Source organism: Belonocnema kinseyi, chromosome 9 (genome assembly GCF_010883055.1).
Source record: "Belonocnema kinseyi isolate 2016_QV_RU_SX_M_011 chromosome 9, B_treatae_v1, whole genome shotgun sequence".
NCBI classification, from domain to species: Eukaryota; Metazoa; Arthropoda; class Insecta; order Hymenoptera; family Cynipidae; genus Belonocnema; species Belonocnema kinseyi.
This window is the reverse complement of record NC_046665.1, coordinates 4,804,054-4,826,607: the sequence shown is the minus strand read 5'-3', so window position 1 is coordinate 4,826,607 and position 22,554 is coordinate 4,804,054. Positions and strand designations below refer to the sequence as shown.

At 37.7% G+C, this 22,554-nt stretch overlaps 1 protein-coding gene across 1 annotated transcript in view; it reads right to left on the bottom strand.

Moving 5' to 3' along the window:
* Positions 1 to 22,554, bottom strand: part of LOC117179669 (putative GPI-anchor transamidase) — a 95,146-nt gene that overhangs the window by 49,180 nt on the left and 23,412 nt on the right. Inside the window, exon 3 of the mRNA XM_033371688.1 lies at positions 20,923 to 21,008. Coding sequence (XP_033227579.1) covers positions 20,923 to 21,008 — 86 coding nt within the window. The remainder of the gene's footprint in view (positions 1 to 20,922; positions 21,009 to 22,554) is intronic.

The window sequence follows — 22,554 nt, the reverse complement described above, 5'->3', positions numbered from 1 at the left end:
ATTGTAAGGAATGGAATTCATATAAACCTTTAGGGGAAACATTATGAATAAAGAAGAAATAAAAAAATATTAATTTTCAACCAAAAAGTGAATATATAAATTTTTAGTTATAGAAATCATTTTCAATCAACAAATGAAGAATTTTTAATCAAATGATTCAGTTTTTAACTACAAAAAATAATTTTTTAACCAAACAATGGATTTTCCACGAAATAGTTGGATTTTAAATGAAAGACACACATTTTTCATCAAGAATATTAATCCTTCACAAAAAGGATGCCTTTTCAACCTATGTGAATATTCAACAAAATAGTTAAATTTTGACATTTTAAATCAAACATAAAATAATTAAACATTCAGCTGAAAAAATGTTTTCAAGCAAACAAGACGAATTTTTAATGAAATAAATCAATGTTCAACCAAAGAAATACACTTCCAACAAAAATGATGAATCATTAAACCAAGAAAATGAATTTTCTACCACGAATATTAATTTTTAACAACAAAATTAACTTTGGACAAAAGATATCAATTTTTAAGTGAATAGTTGGATTTTCAACTATAAAAGATCACTTTCCAGCCAAATGTCGAATAATTTAATTCACATTAAAAAAATAATAATAATTTTCAATCAAACAAAGAACGAGTTTTCTGTCACGTACGAATAAACTTATAAAAATTTTGACATCAACATTAAAAAGAAGAAAACAAAGAGAAATGAGCTGCCTGTCTTCCGGGTAACGATGTTGCCTGCAATAAAGTAGAATTTACGCGAGGAGGCTTCCCCTAAGCTGAAGGAATGACGAATGAAGCTCGTCATCCCTTTAATTATTTTTGTGGGTTGGTATCCTAACTCTCGGACTGAAAGTCGCTGTCCCTGTAAGGAAAAAAGAAAAAGAAGGGATCCTACCGAACTGGTCGAAAAATTTTGCTCCCTTAATTGCGTTCACACTGAATTTATTTGAATAAATAAAATAGAACAATAACATTTGTAAAGAAAATGGTGTAAAAAGGGACACGACCTACAATGGGTGGAACGTGTCACCTAATAAAAAAGAAGGTACGAAATTGGTTCGACAAACCTTACTAACAAGAAAAACTTAGACTACCGCTCATTTGTTCGAAGGGGTGGGAGAAAAACGGAAGGAAGGATGCGCCCTTGGTCTTTCCTGTCAACTTTCGATAAAAAGAACGGAAAAAAGAAAAACCTTTTCTCACTCGTAGATTATTTTGAATAATCCACTCTAGTCCTACGGTATCCGCGACAGCCACACAATACACGCGAACACCCGTCACTTTCCCAGATTTTCCTTTATAAATAATAGACAATGAGTCTAGAATTCATAAGAGAGAATCTACGCCTTCCGAGATTATTACTCCATCTAGTTTTAAGATTCGAGTGAGAGTAATAATTACTAAGCTTCTAATTTCGTTTTAAGCAGGCGCGATAGGACACGAGAACAAACCACTAAAAATCCCGTCCCGAGAAAACGTCCAGTCTCTTGAACGAACTGAACTCCGGGACAGGTGTTGACGATGACTCGTTCCCGTTACGGTCCTGCCTCCCGTCAAATAGAGATTAATTTTAGCGTCCGGATCGTGGTCCCAATTAATCGACCATTCGATCAACATCGCGAATCGCTCCCGTTATCGGTCCGAGAAAAGTATATTCTCGTGAATGAACTGAACTCCGGGATAGGATGCGAAGACTTACGTATTGAGACTTTGTCTCTCAGCGTTTCAGCAGAAATGGATCTCGACGTACGAATGGTCTTGCCTTCCGTTGAATAAAGTTTTATTTTAACGTCCGGATCGCGGACCCATTTAATGGACCACTCAATCAACACCGCGACTCGCTCCCGTTAGCGGCCCGAGAAAAGTATAATCTCGTGAACGAACTGAACTCCGGGATAGGATGCGACGACTTACGTGTTGAGAATTTGTCTCTTAACATTTTAGCGGAATGCGAATCTCGATGCACGAACGGTATTGCCTTCCGTCGATTAGAGTTTAATTTTGACGTCCGGATCGCGGACCCAATTAATCAACCAGTCAATCAACACCGCGACTTGCTTCCGTTACCGGCCCAAGAAAAGTAGACTCGTGAACGAACTGAACTCCGGGATAGGATGCGACGACTTACGTGTTGAGAATTTGTCTCTCAACGTTTCAACGGAATCCCGATCTCGACGTGCGGACGGGCAAGATTTTGACGTATATGCTAGTTTGTGCCAGGTCGTTCAGCAAACTGCGCGAATTATTGCTCGTCCGATGCACGTTTATAGTTCATAATTCAGGAGGGAGTTAGGTAGGGGTATTTGCAAAATTGCGGAACTTTTGGTTGAGAACGGAAGGAAGTGCTGTATTTCTCTTAGCTTGCATTTTTGTGTGTGAGAACTTGATATTGCCAAATACCTTGCCTGGATATTGTATCTACGAAGCACAAAACTTGTCAGCACTTTATATGAGTAATGTGCTTTGAGCTCTTTCGAAATTCAAAGAATAATTTTGAATTTCAATTTACATCGAAATCGATGCAGGTCGGAATTTTCAACTAAAAATTGACTATTTATTACTTCCGACCCTTGATTGAGCGAACTAGGCATTTGGCATTTGCTCTTTTGCTTCATGAACGCATGGTATTGTTTTGAATTTCACCACGTGCTCACGCTGTCAGCCTGCACAGATGTCAATATGTGTTGTTAAAGGACAAACTTACGTAGAAAAAGGGTGGGAAGACGGAGACAGAAAGAGAGTAGAGTGGTGCAGGTACAATGAGCTATCGTCGTGATCATCGTACATAGCTTGGTTGCGTGTAAGTATATGTGAAGGAAGGAAAGCAGGCAACACCGCGTGTGAAGCCTGGAGGATAGCGCTACGTTTAGGCGTGGGCTAGAAAGAGAGTGTAAGCGCGGTGCTCTCGCGTATGCGAATATGTTGACCATGGTCGTGCTTTCCTTCCTTCTAGCTGTACATAATCCACCCTTATACAATTTATTAACTTGCAGAGATAGAGTTATATGCCTGTGAAAAATAAGAAAGCATAATTTCGTCGGGAAACAATTTTAATTAGAATTATTTTTAAAATCGTTGCTCTCCTCATTCGCAAGTTGGCTCGTTCTAGCCTCAAACTTGGTATGCAGCGTCAGCCATACCTCTTAGATTACGATCGAGCAGATTAGCTTTGTAACTCATACAGAGTCTTAAACCAGTGTGATTCGAAATAATATTTCGAAACACATTAATGCAAAAAGAATTTTAATTCCAACATTCGCTCGTAACATTTTCAACAAAATATTGTAATCAAGAAAATAAATTTTCGACCAAAACACTAATTGTAACAAAATACATAAATGTTCATCTAAAAACGAGAAATTTTAAACTAAAAATAGAGCAATTAAATTTTCAATTGAAAAATTATTGTTTAACCCAAAAACTAATTTTTAACAAAATAGCTGAATTTTCAACCAACATGATTTATTTTCTCCTAAGAAAGACAAAATTTTCATCAAAATACCTAAATTTTCAACTAAAAAAAGGAACTTTTAAACATAAAATGAAATATTAGAATTTTCAATAAAAAAAAATTAATATTTTCAACCGAAAAAAATTTGTAAAACAAATTAGATAAATTTTCAAGCAAAAAACTGAAATTTCAATTAAAATGCGGAATCTTCAATAAAAAAAAATTACGGCGTAATGTTTTCGGTTTTACACAAATTTTTAATTAGCGTAAACATGTGTAAAGAGTAGAGAAACTGTAGATAACATGGTGGAGAGTGCATGAAGTGGTTTTGGTTTTGATATTAAGCGTCCAGTTCAATGCTTCCGACAGTTCCGAGGGACTAAGGAGGAAGGTGTTAATCTTTAATCAGAGCATATACTTAACATTTTTGACCGAAAGCGTCCGCAAAATTAGGTTTACGGAATTTTCCAATGTTAAAAATGTTATAATTGAGTGCAGTGATGCCATTGTCTTAGCCTCTCGTACTCAAGATCAAATGTCAATATGTTTGTGCATATGCAATCGTGTTTCAACTAATAACTTAAATTTTTGTCTGTCGTTTTTACTACCCTCATTAGCAAGTAGAAGATGGACAAAAGATAATAAAGCTTACCTTGTGATATGATTAAGGCAACACTCTGAAATAATAAAGATGAAAATCCTGGAATAATTAGGTTTATACTCTAGGATCTTCAAACCTCACACTCTGGACACTGAAGCTAATTATCAAATTTTGACACTCCACAGATGGTATGCTACACCGTCTATGGGGCTGTCCTATAATTAAAGCTTCAATATTGTCAGCCTGACTCTCTAAAAGTTCAGGTTGAATAGTCATTTTTCTCAAAACGCCATTGCCTTCTTCCTAACCTCTTCTTAGTGCATCCATGTTTCAGTTCCACACAAAATAGTGGATCTAGAACAATCTAGAAATAGAATTACAAAATACAAGTACATAGATGTTGAGCAGTTTTGAAAAGAGCAAGGAACTGAAAAGCTCCAGGTCTGCACATGGTGCACAACTTCTCGTATAAGTACCTGACGAGTATGCGTGCTGCCTTGGCAAGGTGGTTTTAGAAAATCATCGAACACCCAGATCTGATTCCAGGCTTTATGCTCCAGGCTACTATAAATTAACAAATTAACAAGATCTGCCACAGATCATTGACTTTCTATGCCGTGCGATAATCATGGCCAACCAAGGATAAATAGATCAAGACGCATTACGACGGGTATTTTTCAAGGAGACTCATTCAGTGAACTATGGTCCTGTTTAGCGTTGAGCCCATTGAGCCAAACACTAAATAGCATGTATGATGGATTCGGAATACATGATAATGACGATGGTCATCAAGTGACCCATCTTCTGTACATGGATGACCTGAAGTTATACGCTAGTTCAGACCACAAAGTGCAGCAAGAAATCGATGTCATAAAGCAGTTTTCCAATTATATCCACATGAAGTTCGGAATGGATAAATGCAGAACGCTGCATTTGACCAGAGGGGAATTAAGGACCGAAGAGCTAGATAACGAGTTCGAAAATGACATCGAGGCAAGGTCTAAGGGCAAGTAATATAAATATCTTGATATACGTAAATCTTAGGGTATTTAGCAGAAGACAGTTTAGAAAAGTCTAACAACTGCCTCCACTGCACGACTCAAATAGAATAAATTTCGAATGTTTTTTTTTTTTAAATATTAGGTAATATCCGAAATCATTAATATTTTAAAATGTTCTTAGGTTAATTTTAAACCTATTTCTTTAGCGAATCGCAATAGCTTATGAGCATAATTCTGAGAAAACAAATCCTATCAGAGTGTAACAACTTAAAGTTGTAACAGAAGAGTTGGAAGAATTTTTAATATTCTCTGCTAAACAAAATATATTTTTGTAAGTACGTAAATCATATAAACTTGAAGTTTCTTAAAAATGGTCCCTGAAAATGTATATTTATATAATTTTTATTCTGATTTCCCTACAGATAAGATGTTTTCCATTGTTTCCAACTTTTTTTGTCACAGTACGGAGCGCCTTGCTGCATTCTTTCTGATCGGAGAGGGAGTTTTAAAAGCAAATTGATGAGAAAATTGGGGAAGCTATTCAGAGTTAAACAACTAACAACTCCCGGATATCGTCTTCAAACTAATGGTTCATTGGAGCGGAGTCACATAGTCCTTACAGATTATATAAAACATTATACCAAGGATTTTGATGACCGGGACCGAGTGTTACTGATCGCTATGTTTACGAATAACACTTCCGTTCACGAAGCTACTAATTTCAATCCTTTCGAATTACTCCACGTTGTGACGAAAAGGTACGTACCATAAATGCAGCGATTGGTGATAGGGTGATCATATTCAAGGACGTGCGTAAAAATAAGTGTGACAAAAGAGCTACTGGAACCTATACCACCGTGGGTTTTACAATAGAAGCATAATGTAATCCTTGAAGCCGAAGATGATACAAGGTTCACAAAGCATGCCGATAAGCTCTCGGTAACTTATTGTTAGATAACTTGCCAACCGATAAGTGTACACTCATCTTAAAATGTCATCACAAGTACGACACGCACACTAATTGGCCATTTTAGGCTTAACATCTTCCTGCCTGTCAACAGATTCCAAGAATCCTGGGCAGAAATCCAGAACCGGAACCAGTAAGTGGCAATCTATTGCCCACCTAAATTAACAGAAGTCTGCAAGCAGATCATCTGGGAGTACAATATGCAGAATAAGCTGAAAATTGGAGAGCGAATAAGAAGGGGCATAGACAGAGATATCCGCGAAATGGCGTATTACTAAAGTAAAAACCGACTCTCGCCTTTGCCGAACAACATGCATGCACGAAGGACCACCCCCATGTTGGGATTTATAGGCGAAACCATGGGATTCAACGTCACAACCATTGCGCAATATACGCGGAAAGAAGGCTTTGCTGTAAATTTGGTGGGACAATAGGGGAGCTGTTTATTACGAAATGCTGAAACCTGGTGAAACGATTACTGGCGAACAGTACCGACAACAGTTAATTAAATTGATCAAAGTATTGAAGGAAAAACGAGCAGAATACGCGCAAAGTCACGAGAAAGTAGTTTTTCAACATGACAATGCACGGCCTCATATTGCCAAACCAGTCCAAATGGTTCAGGCCAATGGCTGCCCTTAAAAAATGAACAGTTCTTTTGGGAAGGAATTTATACACTACCAGAAAGATGGGGAAAAGTAGTAGAAAACGAAGGCCAATACTTTGATTATGAAGGTAATTCTTATTGTTATATAAACAAACGGCCAAATTCTGCGAAAAAATCGACATTCTTAACCGAAACACCTATTAATACTATTATTATATCTAAATTTAATAATATCATAATATTATCCGGGATAGCACTAAATTTTCTCTAAACATTCCTGGAACATTCTAATTCAAGACTCGGAAAATTCCGTAAATATTTCCAGCGAAAATTTTTACGAACATATCCCAAACCTTCGGGGGGACTTTCCTGGATACGCGGACATATGTCTACTTCCAGGAACCTTCCTGGAACATTTTTTGAAATTCTCTGAACGTTCCATTAGAATGTTCATGAAATATTCTGGGAAATTTTTGTACTATCCCGGATAATATTATAACATTATTATACTTGCATATATTAATCGGATCAGATTATCGCTTTTTTTGGTACCTTCTCAGGTTATCGTTGGTGATTCTAGACCCAAGACATATTAAAGAGCTCAATATTCAATAAAAAAATCTGTTAAAATTCCTGTACAATCTTAAATACTTCTCCTTTAAGGGCACATTATAAAGATTACAAGATTGCATTGTTAAGTTCAAGAAGAGTATTTTTACGGAAAAAATCAAGAACTTGAACTTAACAGAACTTAACAACTTCAAGAACTTAACAGAAGAAATGGTTAATTTTGTAGTGTCAATTGACTGCTTTCAAAATATTCGTAAACTTCATCCAAATTCACAAACTTAACTTGACGCTCAAAAAGAGTTTGCACCAAAGTTAAAGTTATAGTGGGACGTTTCAGGCCCAGCGCGAATTTCACCTGCTCACTGCAAATACCAGGCTGTCACCGGGGAAATGCGATTTAGCATAGAGGGTCCTCTAGTGCTAAATTTTTTTACGATGGGTATAGGTATTTCCGGGGTACACGGATTCTAAATAATCGACTGAAGAAAAATGCCCTGTGTCTGAAATGGCCCACGATAGCCGGATCGGGTTAATAGTATCATATATTGTTATTTACATTATTCCCATTGAATTTATTTTTTTTTAATTCAATTTTTCTATCTTGCTTAGATTCTTCTTTGTAATAATTATATTATAATTATCTAATTCTTTACTTAAAATCAATATTTCATCTATAATTAACAATTATTGATCAAGGTTTAAATCCACACTTTTAACAATAAAAACGGATTAGAGTCACTTATAAATGGCTGTCTTTTTATCCAGTACATACAATGACATACAACTCTAAGGCTTTTAATAAACAATTTTACTTTTTCCATGTAAGAATGTTAATTATCACAACGTTCGACAAATCAAACCGAGAACATTTGCTTCTTAGTGTCGCATGGCCGCTCAATTTGAACATGCTGTGAAATAGAGATACTCAAATATTTTGGTTTAAACATAAAAGCTTCAGGGCAACACTAATTTACATAAGTTTACAAATGTAGATGATAATATTCAAAAATATTATTTTTTCGCCGCCTTGAGCGCTATATTTATATTTATTTTCAATTTTTTCATGTTGCATTTCATAAAAATGAACATTGTTTTATACTACGGCCGGTTACCTCAAAGGCCACGTGACGAGTGGGTCACGTGACCAGATTCTTACCTTACCGACACTTTTTTTATTTACAAACTTATTTTCACACAAAGCGCCACATCGAGTTTAGAATTTAGGATAATAAATAAGAAGCACTAAGATAGGCGCGCCTGGTCCTAAATTTTAATAATTATGAAAAAAGCAACAACAAAAAATTGTTAACAACAAGAAACTTTTTTCATAATTATAGAAATTTAGGACCAGACCCACCATTCTTACTGCTTCTTGTTGAGTATCCCAAATTTTCAACTCGACGTGGCGCTTCGTATGAAAATAATTTACGAAATAAAAAGTGTCGGTAAGGTAGGAATCTTGTCACGTGACCCACTCATCAAATAGCCTTAACACAAGTTGAGCATGCATTCTGTAGAAAGATGAACAGATACCTTTTAAGCTCTGGCATGCTCGCCATTTATTAGACGGCCGCTCATCAAACATATGAGACTTAACTTGTGCTCAATGCATACCTGAAAACCTTCCGGTTGTACGACATACAGGTGTCGCTCAAACATCAGCCATACTTCAAGGTCAAACCATCTCTAAGTGGTTCGAAGGGGAAAGGAATGGTGTTACATTCCAAAATTTAAAATTTTAATGTAGCTACTAAAACTAGGCGTAACCTAACTTATCCTGTATGTCACAGAATAACGCCACCACTCATATACGAGCACATTACCAATCATCTTTGAGTCCAAGCCCATCCACGATAACTGTGCTACGGTTGACAAGAAAGATATGGCAAGATACTTGAAGTTTTGCCACAGAGGGATAAGAACTCAGAGGATACTGATGCTCGATCATTGAGAAACTGCAGTTGCAAACTGTACCGTTATAAAATAATTATAGTTATGATTATAATCATACGAGTGTATTTATACTTTCAATAGCTTAAAGCAATTATAAAGGTAAATCCGAACATGTGAAGTATGAATACACACGCGTGTTTAAACTCAGTAATAGCTGTACAATATAACTATATACTTTAGTTCAATATTAATGGGTAGCCCACTTAATGGAAGAACAGGTATATAGTCACACTTACTGTAACCATTAGTGTCTGGCTAGAGCTATCACCTACGGTTAAGTTAACGTGCAATATTCGTAATCCTGACAAGTAAAGAATAGAGATGCGCGATGACTGATCGTTGCGGCCAGCGGCAACTATTTGTCATCGTATGCCATAGCGAGGCTCGCGAGTATCGAATGAGATGTAGTCGAACAAAAAGAAAATGTGAGCGCACATCGAGAGACTGAGTAGAAATAAATATTCTTCACTCGAGAAAATTGAAACTCTATACTAAAAATCATATGAAATTTAATTTTAAGAAGATCGTGCCGATCCCCATTTATGCACGGCTAGTTCCGATCCACGTTTTAGCACGGCGCGTGACATTTTCAAAGCTTCAAGCGTATATAAACCCCAGAAACATCCCTGTCAATTGTATTTACGTATCAAGCCGTCCTACTGTCAACTCAAGCAACGAAGTACAAGCTGTTTGGATTGTCGCACCTTCTATATCACCGCAAAATAGTTCATAACGAAAAACCGCTTTGACTAAGTCGCGCACTTTTATCTCACTACAAAATAGTTAACGTGTTTGAGCCTTGTACTAAAGTCCCGTCGGCTGAGGTTTCGGTCGTCGTTAACTGAGCCGTTTCCGAATAAAATCCGCTGTATTAACGTTCGTAAAAACAAGTTAAGTGTGGAATGAGGAGCTATTTTAGGATCCTGTATCACACTACTACTAATCAAACGTGCTTCTGCATTATTTTCACAAAACGAACATCCGGTAGGGTTTCATCGCTGCCTTACGATAACAACGGAGACCTAATCGACAAAACAAATCTCTCTTGCCCTTTCATACAAAGGAAGGTTCATGTACGTATATATTTTGCAACTGTTTATTCCACAACCTTTATAATAAATCTATTTTTAATCTAATTATCTCTCAATCATTTAAAAACATTGAAACTGACATGGTTCCCATAGAACTGATAAGTGACAACGTACCCACAAAAAATAATATTAACGGCTTTACCAACCTGACATAATCAGCACTCTGATCTCTCTTTCTCTCTCTCTCCAAATTTCCATGCTACTCTCGCTTATTTGCTCGCTACGTGACAGCTGATTTGGTGGCAGCGGTGGGATATTCACTTTCATTCAAATTTAGTGCTTTTATTAACAATTTAAACTCAGTATAGTGTCAAGATAGCTAATTTCATCAAGCTAGGCGTCAGTATACTTCGCTTGCCTACAAGCTCTGCCATCGTTAATGGATTTACGAATTAGAACAAAAAATTATTCGAGCAAAAATTCACGAGCCCATGATTATACACCAGTGGACACTTTCAATAAAGTATCACTCGACACTGTCGGACCATTGCCAATAACTCCTAATGAAAATCGACATATCCTTACAATGCAAGACAACTGATCAAAATAATATATTGCAGTACCCATACCAGACATAACAGCGAAAACAATAGCTCATGCCCTAGCTAAAATTTAATTTCACAATTTAGCGCACCCAAAACCATACTAACTGACCGAGGAAGTGCTTTCATAAGAAATCTTCTAAGAAAAGTATAAAAAATATTCGGAATCTACCAAATAAACACTCTAGCCTATAGACCCCAATCAAACGGATCGATAAAAAGAATCCATGCAGTATTAATTGACTATATAAGGTCATACGCGGAATATCATGATGACTGGGATAGCTTATTACCTTTCGCCAAGTTTTCTTATAACACATCAATTCATAAAGCAACTTAATTTACACCGTTTGAGGAAATTTATGTGTCCTATTTAAAAGAATTAATCACACGATTATTATAAATAAAAAAACATAGCAGCCAAAAATTTAGTTAATGCTGAATATAAATCTAAGCAACTCTATGAGAGAAAATTAAACGCTTTTACTGAAAAAGTAGGATAAAGCATGCGTAAAAAGGGAAATAAAAACAAAAAAAATAGATACCAAAAGTCATGGGCCTTATACAATTACGGGAATACTATACAAGAACACGGTCATTTTAGAAACAATAGAGGGAAAGTAATTCCAAAAACACATAGATAAACTCGAGGTTGTCCCAAGTGTGTGTTAAAGGATCTAGAGTTGCCAACACGAACCCTAGAAGAATTATCTACAGCATATAACTTTTCTAAACTGAAATAAAAACCACAATAGACCACCCCAAAAAGGTGCTCGATACTTTAACCTAGTCCCGGATTGGAAGGCCTAAGCCTTGTAGTCATGAAATTTAGCTGAGTTGTATGAACGGAAGAAAATTACACTATTTCCTTTTTGTTTAAGATTAAGATCGAGAGGCTTTATTCAAAACACTTAAAAATTATCCTAAACACAACTTATATTTCTTCAAAACTACGGCCTCTCTCCACGGTAGCTAGAGAGATGGCAGGTTAAACAATTTAGTCTTCTAAGTTTTCACAATATTTGCAATGCGTCATTACCCGATTCGCCGTCCACCGCGTGACAGGGTGCGCAAACTGTCACTCTAGTCTAGTTCTTTAACCCCACTTTAACACTGGTTACAAACAGCTAATTTATTTTGAATTTATCAGATTTCCTTCTATTGGTTTTTTTTTTAAATTGAACGTCGCAAAAACTCTTTTTGTTAGACAGTTCCCTTCCGATTTTACGTACTTATGGAAGTGACAACCCGCGTACCGAGTTTCCCGCGAGGTCAAATGCCGACGGGCAAGTTGGACTTTAATTCGAACCTTTTCTCTTGGACAATTAGTGCGATATCGAGAAGAAGTGCTGAGTTTTTCCAAAATTTGTGCTACTAAGATTTCCTGCTAGGCACGTGCTGTGTTGCTAAGCCGCTAAGGTGGAAGATCTGAATAATTATTTGAATCAGAATTCCATTCATTATTAGGCTGACTCAGAATTTTTAAATGGTATACTTTTCTCATGCTTTAATGAATTTCAAAATCGAATTGGTTCTTGATGAAGATATTAAGCTCATCCCCTTATTTGTTAGTTATCCTTGTCATTGAACAAGCTGGTTTTCTTTTATTTAACGGCTAAATGATTTTAAGAAGGCGTGGGTGAAGTTACTATCAGTTATTACCAATATGATTGGAGTTTTGATTTTCAGCATATAATCTTAAATTTGAAATTTGGGTAGCTAATCGAAAGTAACAGATTCTATTCTTATCGATTTTTAATATTAATTAACAATTGACATTGTTAATTAACATTTAGTTGTGTCGCGGATCAATAGGAGGATCCGGCGAGCATGAATGAAAAGAAGTGGCACGAGTTTGTAGGCGGAGAAGGAGGCGAGAATTGTTATTATTATCCAGCCCGCGCATGTTGTAATTAGCGAGATCTCTGTCCACCGCTCTTTGCCCTTCTCCTCATCTCGTTGAGTTCAATGGAGTTCGCATAGGAAAGTGGACGGCCTCGGTCACGTTGCAGTAAATGTATGACACGTGGGTGCTGTGATAGTGAGCAATGAAAAGTTTGAATTGCGCAACCCCACAGAGTCCACCGTAACAAACCCGCGCTAGAATTTCGAACAACCGTACTCGATTGTTACCAGTGTCCGAGGCCGTCGATGTTCGCTTACCCTTAGTTTATACTGTATATGATTATAACGACTTGTAAATATTTCGACACAGGATCCATACCTTTTCGGGAGTGGTACAGATAAGATGATTGATTGCTCAAATGCCAGTCTTATAAAATCCAGAGATGACAAATCCAGACTGTCGAACAGGAACGGAATGCATCCGGTAGAGTATGAACTCGGTCTTGTCTAGTAGGGGTATACCCAACAGGAGTTGTAGCTTTTCTTCTCGGAAAATGATGGTGACTACGGAGACCTTGACGAGTTCGTCTACATTTACTTCGGGTCCAGGTACAGGAAACACAGCTTCCGGAGCATGATCTTGTATGTCTCTGAAGATAGGTTGGATCTGTGCTGACGTTAATAATGATGGGTGCAGATGTCCCTTACGCGTTATGTGAATGAAATTTAGAGTTTGATTAGCTGATCGCAGATATTCATCTACTCCAAATTCGATAGTATGCAGTAATTTGGTTAATTCGTAGGTGTAATTCAATGTTGTGAGGGGTGTAGAAATGGCATTGGTAGATCCAATAGTACGGACAAGTTGCGCCTTCAGTTGTAGTTGCTACGCCCGCTGTCCTTCTGCCACTTGATGGATTTCTTCTCATTGAGACCTTATGAGATGCGTCTGCTGTCCCATGAGGTACGATAAATTGGCCTGAACTATGTTAAATTTATTTATTTCAGAGATCATTGCCTGTCCGTCATAGTATGTTAAAAGTCCAGCCACCGGTGTGCCGATTTTTCCTAAGGAGCCTAGCAGGGGGGTTGTCCTTCCGTGTCCTCATTCGTTTCGGTAGTTGAGTTGGAAACGTTCGCTTGGTATTTTTTCCAGCTCCTCGATTTCTCCATTGATGGTCCTCTAGAGTCTTTTAGCAGCATCCAATTTTGTTTGTATGTTGTGTTCGTTTATTATTTGTTGGCAATTTTATTCGTAAGTTGGTCCGCAGTACTTAGGTAAGTCCTTAAATTTAGATTTAGCCGCGGTGAACAGTTCTTGCAATCGATTAATACGTAGGAAGGTGTTGATTCTCCATGTTGTGGTTGTCCTTCTCATCGACCCAAGGTACTCATAATATATCCCGGTGCTTAATCCAAATGGACGGTCGCGGTAGAATTCACTGGTGTCGTCGCAGGTGGTGCAGGATGATGGACCAAGGATTAGTGCAATTGTCCACAAGAAAGTCGCATACATTTTTCTTTTATTTTTCCTACGAAAATAGGTGTGCGTTGTTTAGTGCTTATGTCGAGGTTTCTTTAACACTAGATTAGTAAGAGCTTATCCACGTGCTTTGTGAATCTTGTACCATCGTCAGCTTCTAGAATTACATTGTGTTTTTCGGTGAAGCCCACGATCGTATAAGTTCCAGTAGCAGGTCTGTCGAATTTATTCTTTCTTACATCCTCGAAGATAATTACTTTAAAACCAACCTTTGCGTTCAGCGGCCTTGCCTTTTTGTCATAACGGATGGGAAGGAACTGAGCATGCGCGCAATCTTCCTTTGTATTAGTTCGAAGGGGGTGAAGTTGGTAGACTCGTGTACCGATGTGTTATTCGCGAACATCTGGAAGGGTAGTAACCTATACCAGTCAGCATAATCTTTCGCGTAATTTTTTATTTAATCGGTAAGTATCTGTTTTGATGTCGGGAACAGGAACGGCTATGCAAAGCTTGCTGGGAGTGGTAGGAAGTTTACCGACAGTATCAAGGGACACTCTATCAAATACACTGATCGGGGTATCCCTAATGACCATTGGTTCAAGTGTGCGCGCCCTTATGAGCTTATTTTCTAGATATCTCTTACAGTGTCTAACGTACTCGTTAACGTCATTCCGCATACCCGGCCAAGTATATCGTTTCCTTATCTGTCGGCATGTCTTGGTAACTTCCTTGTGTACTCCGTAAAGACTATTCTGGGATTCCTCAATGAATTCGAGTCTTAGTGTCTCGGGTGGGATTTCCAACCTGCCGCGACAAAGAGTAATGATAACATTACCGCCCCGGAATATGTCGACTAGCAGTTCGACCATCTTGTTCTGAGTTAAAGTACCCATCAGATCTCCAGAATTGGCTATTCGGCATGATTTTTGTTGGTCTCGATTTAGTGCTGTTTTAAGACATTTTAGTCCTGAAATCACATCATACCAATGAGTTTCGTCAAAATGATTTCTTTTTACCACGATGGAGTATACCTTGTTTTTGCCAAAAGGTGTGACCAGGACTTGTCCCTTCTGAGGCCTATTCTCCCACACGTCTCGGGAATAAACGCGTTCTATTGCTAATAGAAGTTTGAAAATGGGATTCTTCGGTTCACAGTCTTCCGAAATAAAGTGGGCGTAATTGTCTCAGCGGTATGTGAGAGGCTCAGCCCATTCGTGCTGTATCACGCCTTCAATTGGGGTAGGCAGCTGTCAATTATCGTTATTCTCTACACTTGGAATAGAGGCCTCTTCTTCGGAGAGGCAACATGATGCATCTATATGCGGCAGCTGTATATTCAGGGTGTTAAGTCCTTCTTCTATTCTATTACTGTTGGCTACCGTAGTTGAACTAGCAGCGGGTATGGTCGAAACGACTGACGTCTGGAATAATGACCTTTTTGATGGTTGAGTGTCTATAATGGGAGACTTTATCACCTCGGCTGAGTCTTTAAACCGAACTGGGCTCCTTCTGTCCACCCCGGAATTTTTTGTTTCGGATAGTTTTTCTGTACCTAGAGCAGTATTAGTGGGTTCTAAGGCATCCTCTCCTTCCGACACCACCGTGCGCTCTATTCGAGGTGCTTTATCTTGGTGGACTTCGTCAAGTCCTTCTTTGTCCCAGAAGTAGGACTGATAAGCTTCTAATGATTGGTCAAATTCGGATATGGATCGTTGAATTTATGTCCCTTTCGTAATAGATTTGAACGGTGTTGTTCCCGTGTCTTTATTACTCTGATAGTTATTGTAGTCCTCGCTATCGTCACTCTCTTCGCTACTCTCAAGGAGGATTGACGTAAACTATAGAGTCGTCTTAGCTAGTAGGCATAATAACACTTTGTTCCTTTTGATTGACAACAGGCTTACTATTAGTTGTCTTCCATCCGTTGGCTACCCAGTGTGAGATACATTTAATATAACTGTCGATAAGCAGGTGGATATGGAGGGTTGTAGGCTGGATGCATCGAGGTGTAAAAGGGGTATGGAATGGGTAAAATTGGACTACTATGCGGGGACGTTTGTCGCACTATTTATTCTCTACGTTTGCCTTTGCTTTTGATTCCAATCCACTTGTCTTGAGTAGGGACTAGGTGACTTCATACGCCTTTGACTAGTATCCTTATGGCGCGATGAATGGTAGGTGGAGACCGAAGTTGCATTCGCTTTGTTGGCATATCGTTGCCTCTCCTCAACATGTGACGCGTGCTCGTAGGCTTCCTGCAAATGTTCAGGGTGGCAAGTATCTACGAAGGTAGCAATTTCAACGGGTAGTCCTCAAATGTAGGCATCTAAGGCGCAGTCGGTTATCGGTTTCATCATCATTGTTGTATTGTCAGTTGACGACGTGTATTTCTCGTCTAAGGAATGCTTTGCTGCAGTGAGTAATCCTAAGGTACGATCATAATAGTCGTTAACGCCCTCTGTTTGTTTAATTCGCAGATTCACTATCGATTCGAAGTACCATTGGTATTTCTTCGTGGGTGTCAATCGTTTCTTTATGTGGGTAACCAAGTCTTGTAATTTATTGAAAGTTTTATCCCGCACGCTTTCTCTAGCAATCCCTTTCAGCTTGCTAAGGACTTTTTTTACAAAGGAGGGTTCGGAGTTTTCATTCACGTAGACCGAGCCGTTCGCCACATCCTAAATAAAATCATTTAAAGGGGGATTTTCGCCGTCAAAAGTAGGACTATGGAAGGTGCTTTGCTGCAAGATCACCACCTCCAGTGCAGATGCCATTGCCGTACTCATGTTCATTGTTGGAGCTCCGGTATTTTTGATCGATATGTTGGGGATTATACAGCTGAGAAGGGGGGTAGTTCTATTTGAGTCTGTGTTCGAACTCGTGTCACCGTTCTGCATTCTTTACCTTCTAGCCTTGAACTAGGTTCACGTAAGGTAGTCGGTGAGAGGGTCCTCAATCAATCTTAGGTAAACAGTTTTCCTTTCCTCGTCTTAATTCACGAAAATGACTCTCGCTATGCAAGGATTTTAAAACTTTAAAACATTATCAGGAAATATAGAGAGCGAGTCTGGGTTTTATCTTGTAAATAGTGACCCACCGGAACTTATTTTTGACCAAATGTAAGTAGCTTGGCTACTTATTTTATTTTTCCAATAAAATGAGAAAAGTTTCTTTTCGGTTATTTATAAACCCGAACTAATTTTTCTACTAAATTCAAAATCAAATAAATCCTTTGAAAACATTCAAGTGCTGGCCCTTAGGCTTGCATCTTGAACGTTTGGGGAGACTTCGACTGGCCGTTAGGCTTGTCTAGATTGCCTGTATTTTAAGTAGATTGAACTGATTTTAAGTGGTTATAATAACCAAACAATTATCTCAGGTTTTTTTCATAAATAAAACCAGAGGCGTTATTTCAGTTATTATGTAACCTAAACATTCATGTGAACAGCAGTGAGCGGCGCCCCACTGACAGGGGAGAGATACGCGCATGAGAGAGATGCATAGACATGCGAATGGAATTTTGAATACAATAATTTCCGACCTTATTGAACAGATGCACTGCTATCGCGGAGCGTCGTCCACCACATTTTCACTGGCGTGACACGGTGCGCGAACGAACTGTCACTCGACTCTAGTTCTTTAACCCCATTTTCATCATATGATCTTAAATTTGAATTTTGGGTAGCCAACCGAAAGTAATTGATTTTATTCTTATGGATTTTTAATATTGATTAACAATTGACATTGCTAATTAACATTTAGTGGTCTCGCGGATCGCTGGGAGTATCCGGCGAGCATGAGTGACAAGAAGTGTCACGGGTTCTTAGACGAGGATGGAGGCGAGGATCGTTACTATTATCCAGCCCGCGCATGGTGTAATTAGCGAGGTCTCTTTCCACCGCTCTTTGCCCCTCTCCCTGTCACGTTGAGTTCAATGGAGTCTTCATTGGAAAGTCGATGGCCTCGGTCACGGTGCAGTATATGTAGAAATGCCAGTAGAAATAGATAATAACTTTTCGGACAAGTAAACGTCGAGTACGACACGCTATCTTAATTTACAAAAATCATAGAAAACACTAGAGAAAAAATAGTGCATGCAACTCCAATAACCAAAAACCAATTATTAGGTCACAATACCAATACTGAGTAAAAATATAAAAGCCAAAGATTTACACAAAATAGTCAAAGCAGACACAGGATACCGTTCAAAGAAACTAATGACCTACGGCCAAAATTCTCTCGCGGAAAGAAAATCCTGTCAATTATATCAAGTGCATACGTATCCAGTACATGGAAGATTGATTGGAACCACGACCGGAACAGCATACATACTATCCAACCCATCATATATAGTGTTATGGAAGTAAAGCCGAGTAGGGAAATGGTGTACCGAGAAAAGGTAGAGACATAATCAAACACAGATTAACAAGAATGATAATTTTATTCACCCACTTACATGGTAAGGTTATTACCCTTGAAGGAATTAACATATCGGTAAAAAGGCTGGTGATTAGGATGCCCTGGAGATGTTGCGACTTCTTGGCGGGGTGAGGTGAAGAGCGTGGTGGTGAACCGAACACTAGGACACTAGTTACGACCTACAGACCAAGAACGACTGACTACGAAAAGCATGATTCCCGAATTCATATGATGGCGCCTTGTGGCGCGAGGCTTCGGGGCCCCTCGGGGGGTTCCGCCGTATCTCGCCCGCGGTATGACAAAGCCTTTACCTGGGGCCGCGACGATTCGGTTTAATAATGTAACAGATCTGTTCCAATAGCTGTATCACTTGATGACCAAAAATTTTTTCTGGTAGGTCAAAAGCACCTGAATTCTTGTCTAACAACCGTATATAACACTATTTGCAAAGAAACTCGCCCATACATTTACTTCCAGTCAGCCATTTTCGTGAAGTTAATATGCTAATCAAATTATCCTTTAGAATAACTGTAATTATAACAATAATTATAAATAAAAACAGAAAAAAATAAGGAAGACCTGCGCACGGACGCACATCCCAGTTACTCATGTCAGAATATCATAAAACCATCCTATCACCTAACTTTCTCTCCATTCAGCGAGGACGGTGAAAAATGCTAAGAAGAGAGGAAACACAAAGGTATCTTATTTTTATTATTTTTATTTCACAAAAACCCAAATGGAAATAATAGCAAATTTAAGCCCAGCACACGTTAAGTGTGGCTAACCACACGCTTATTGTATTGCGGTTATGTCATAGAGTTTTTATCTCCTGCATTCTATAAAACAAGATCTTGGCTAACCCATCGACATCTAGAAATAGACCAACAACGCTTTGGGGAGACTGAAATGGGCTATAGAGAGGGAAAAAATAGATGAAATGTACATCTGCCTTTATCTATTCGAGAACTGTGGCAATGAAGCGGGGGCCCCGGGTATTGTCTAAATAATCTCTACGGTTATTTTTTTAACAATTATAAACAATACATTATAAATATGTAGTTACAATCAATTGAATGTTTGAAAACATTCGTGCAAAATATCCTGTTTCAGGTAGCTTATAAAAAGAACTAGCTAACCTTCAATTCTCCTTAAAATTGGATTTAAAATGCTACAATAATAAGCCTTTTGTGAGAAAACATAGTGTTAAGTGTCAGAAATTTAAAAAATAGTCTCATACAATTTTTCAATTATGAAGACTATGTATACCCTGAAATTAAAAAGTGTGCAAGGAAAGATTACCTTTATTTCTCAACATGTTGAGATGTTATTATTAAGTCAGAAAATGATCAAAATTCTATTTAATTATTCCCATCCTTTCCTATTTCCTCACTTAAATGCAAACTAATCTAGTAGAGCACAATAAGAAAACTAAACTATTTTTGGTTATGAAAGTTCATTATTTGCGATTGAAAATTCTACTTTTAAATTTTTGGCTTACAATTTTTGTTTGTTTGTTAATATTTTCATTATTTAGCTTAAAATTTAATTATTTTATTGAAAAATAAGTAAATTCTGAAAGTTACAATAAAAGTCACAATATTAGGGCATTCGCGATACAAACCACGGACCTGTGGTTCATCAAATTTCACCCAAAGAAAATGCTCTTGACCAATCAGCTTTATCAAGAAAGAGACCGGTCTACATCTCACATGTTTTTCCCTCCCTAGAACCCATTTCCGTTCTTCACACAAAATTATCGGTCCATTTCTATATGTCGATGGGATAACCACATGCACACCATGACCATGGAAAGACCAACCAAGATGCTAGTGGAAAAAGCAGTAAGCGTCAGACATGACGTTAACCTTTATTATCGTAGGATACAGACTCCGCCCGCTCAACTAAATAAAAATACACACTAAACTTTTGAGCTGAAGACATAAAAATTCAAAAAGGATATCAGAAATTTCTAACAAAAATATGTCTTTAGTACAAAATACATAACAAACACATAAAATCAGATTTTTTAATCAAATTGTAGAATTGTCATTACAAACAAAAAATCTAAAAGGCAGAATAATAGTCAAGTAAATAAAATTTAGCTAAAACTCAGTCACAAGACGGCCCTGGCGATCTTGACCCAGGATCTCAGGAGTCCAAATCGCCACGTTCCAAGTCAGACCCCAGACACTCGATTTTGGGAACTGTAACCACAACAACAAAAGCGTGAATCATATGAATGTAACGTCTACAGAAGCAACAACGATACCGCGTACCCTCAGTGCTGAACATGTAATGAAGGAAGAAAAAATGAATAACAAAGTAACTAGTAAAAGTAAAGAAAACAGAAGTGAACAAAGCAATACAATCTTACTCCAAACAGTGCTGTGCTTAAATTCAGAAGTTTTCTACCGAAACCCACTGCGGATAAACGAAGAGGCCGTAGTTCCAGTGGAATTTCTGTAACAAACAGAAAAATAAAATAAGTAAATAAAAACTATATAAAAAAACGAAACTAGACAATTTTACCTATCAGAAATATAATTCAATAAGGGATAAGAGTAAAACCAACATACCAACATAAACTTATAGAAATACCCCTCAATTTAAAGGAAGCGGAATTGACCAATATTTGCGTTTTTTCTTAAGCAAAATACGAGACGCGCAAAAAAAGCCCTTGTGTCGAAAGTCTAAGCGATGAATCACGGAAAAATGATGCTCCGAAAAATTAACATCTAAAACGACCTGACGCAACAAAATAAATGTTCCTAGAAGTTTATTCCTATGCAAACCTCAAATGGCAGTACAAAATGTTCCCAATAAATATTCAAGGTGGACCAACCGCAGACAAATTTTCTAGTCTCGAAATACTGTATATAATTCCGCGGACGACTCTAAGAATTAATCACAGACCGGAGATGTTGCCATCACACAAGCGGTTGCAAGAATAATACAAAAATGAAGTATAAATCTTACTCACCAAAAGAAACCGATGTTCCATTATTTTGATGTAAGAGCATTGCAATATTTTTAACTCAGAAATAATCTTCGTAAAAAACCATATGGGACGAGTCAGAGCTGCAAGGGAACTGTGATCTTCCATGTAGCACAAAGAATCAGAGAACAATGAACAGCGAACCGATCTAGATGGCATGATGACCGCATTTACATTTTTGAAGACACAAAAAAGAACCAAAATTTCTGCAAAACAGATACACTCTCGACCAAAAGCAGACAAAGCATCGCGAAGAAAAGTATAAGAGGGAGACTACACTTACCATGTCACGTATTCGTTATCAACACAACTCACCTAATACACATCCAGAACATGACACGCAGAAAACTCACACTAGGAAACAATTAGGAAAATACCATAGTAACGATGTAATGACCGCAAAATCATTTTACCAACAGGATATGACAATTTTCACATCAGACCTCTACAATCAAAATTTTATCAGGAATAACAAAAATTGTAGCAACCGTGAAAATAGGAATAATCAAGAATATAAAGTAAATTAAGTCAGCGAGGACGCTAACGATTTTAAGAAGGGAGGGCTGTTACATCCCAAAATTTAAAATTTCAATGTAACTACTAAAACTAGGCGTAAACCTACCTTATGTTGCATGACACAGAATAACGCCACCACTCATATACGAGCGCATTACCGACCTTCTTTAAGTTCAATATAGTTTTACCATAGAGGGATAAGAACTCCAGAGGATATCGATGCTCGATCATTCAAAAACTACAGTTGCAAATTGTACCGTTATAAAAGAATTATAGTTAGGATTATAATCATACGAATGTATTTATACTTTCAAAAGTTTAAAACAATAAAAAAGGTAAATCCAAACATGTGAATTATGAGCACAAACACGTGTTTGAACTCAGTGAGAGCTGTTCAATATAACGATATACTTTAGTTGATTATTAATGGGTAGCCCACTTAATGGAAGAACAGGTATATAGTCAGACACACTGTATCCGAAAGTGTCTGACTAG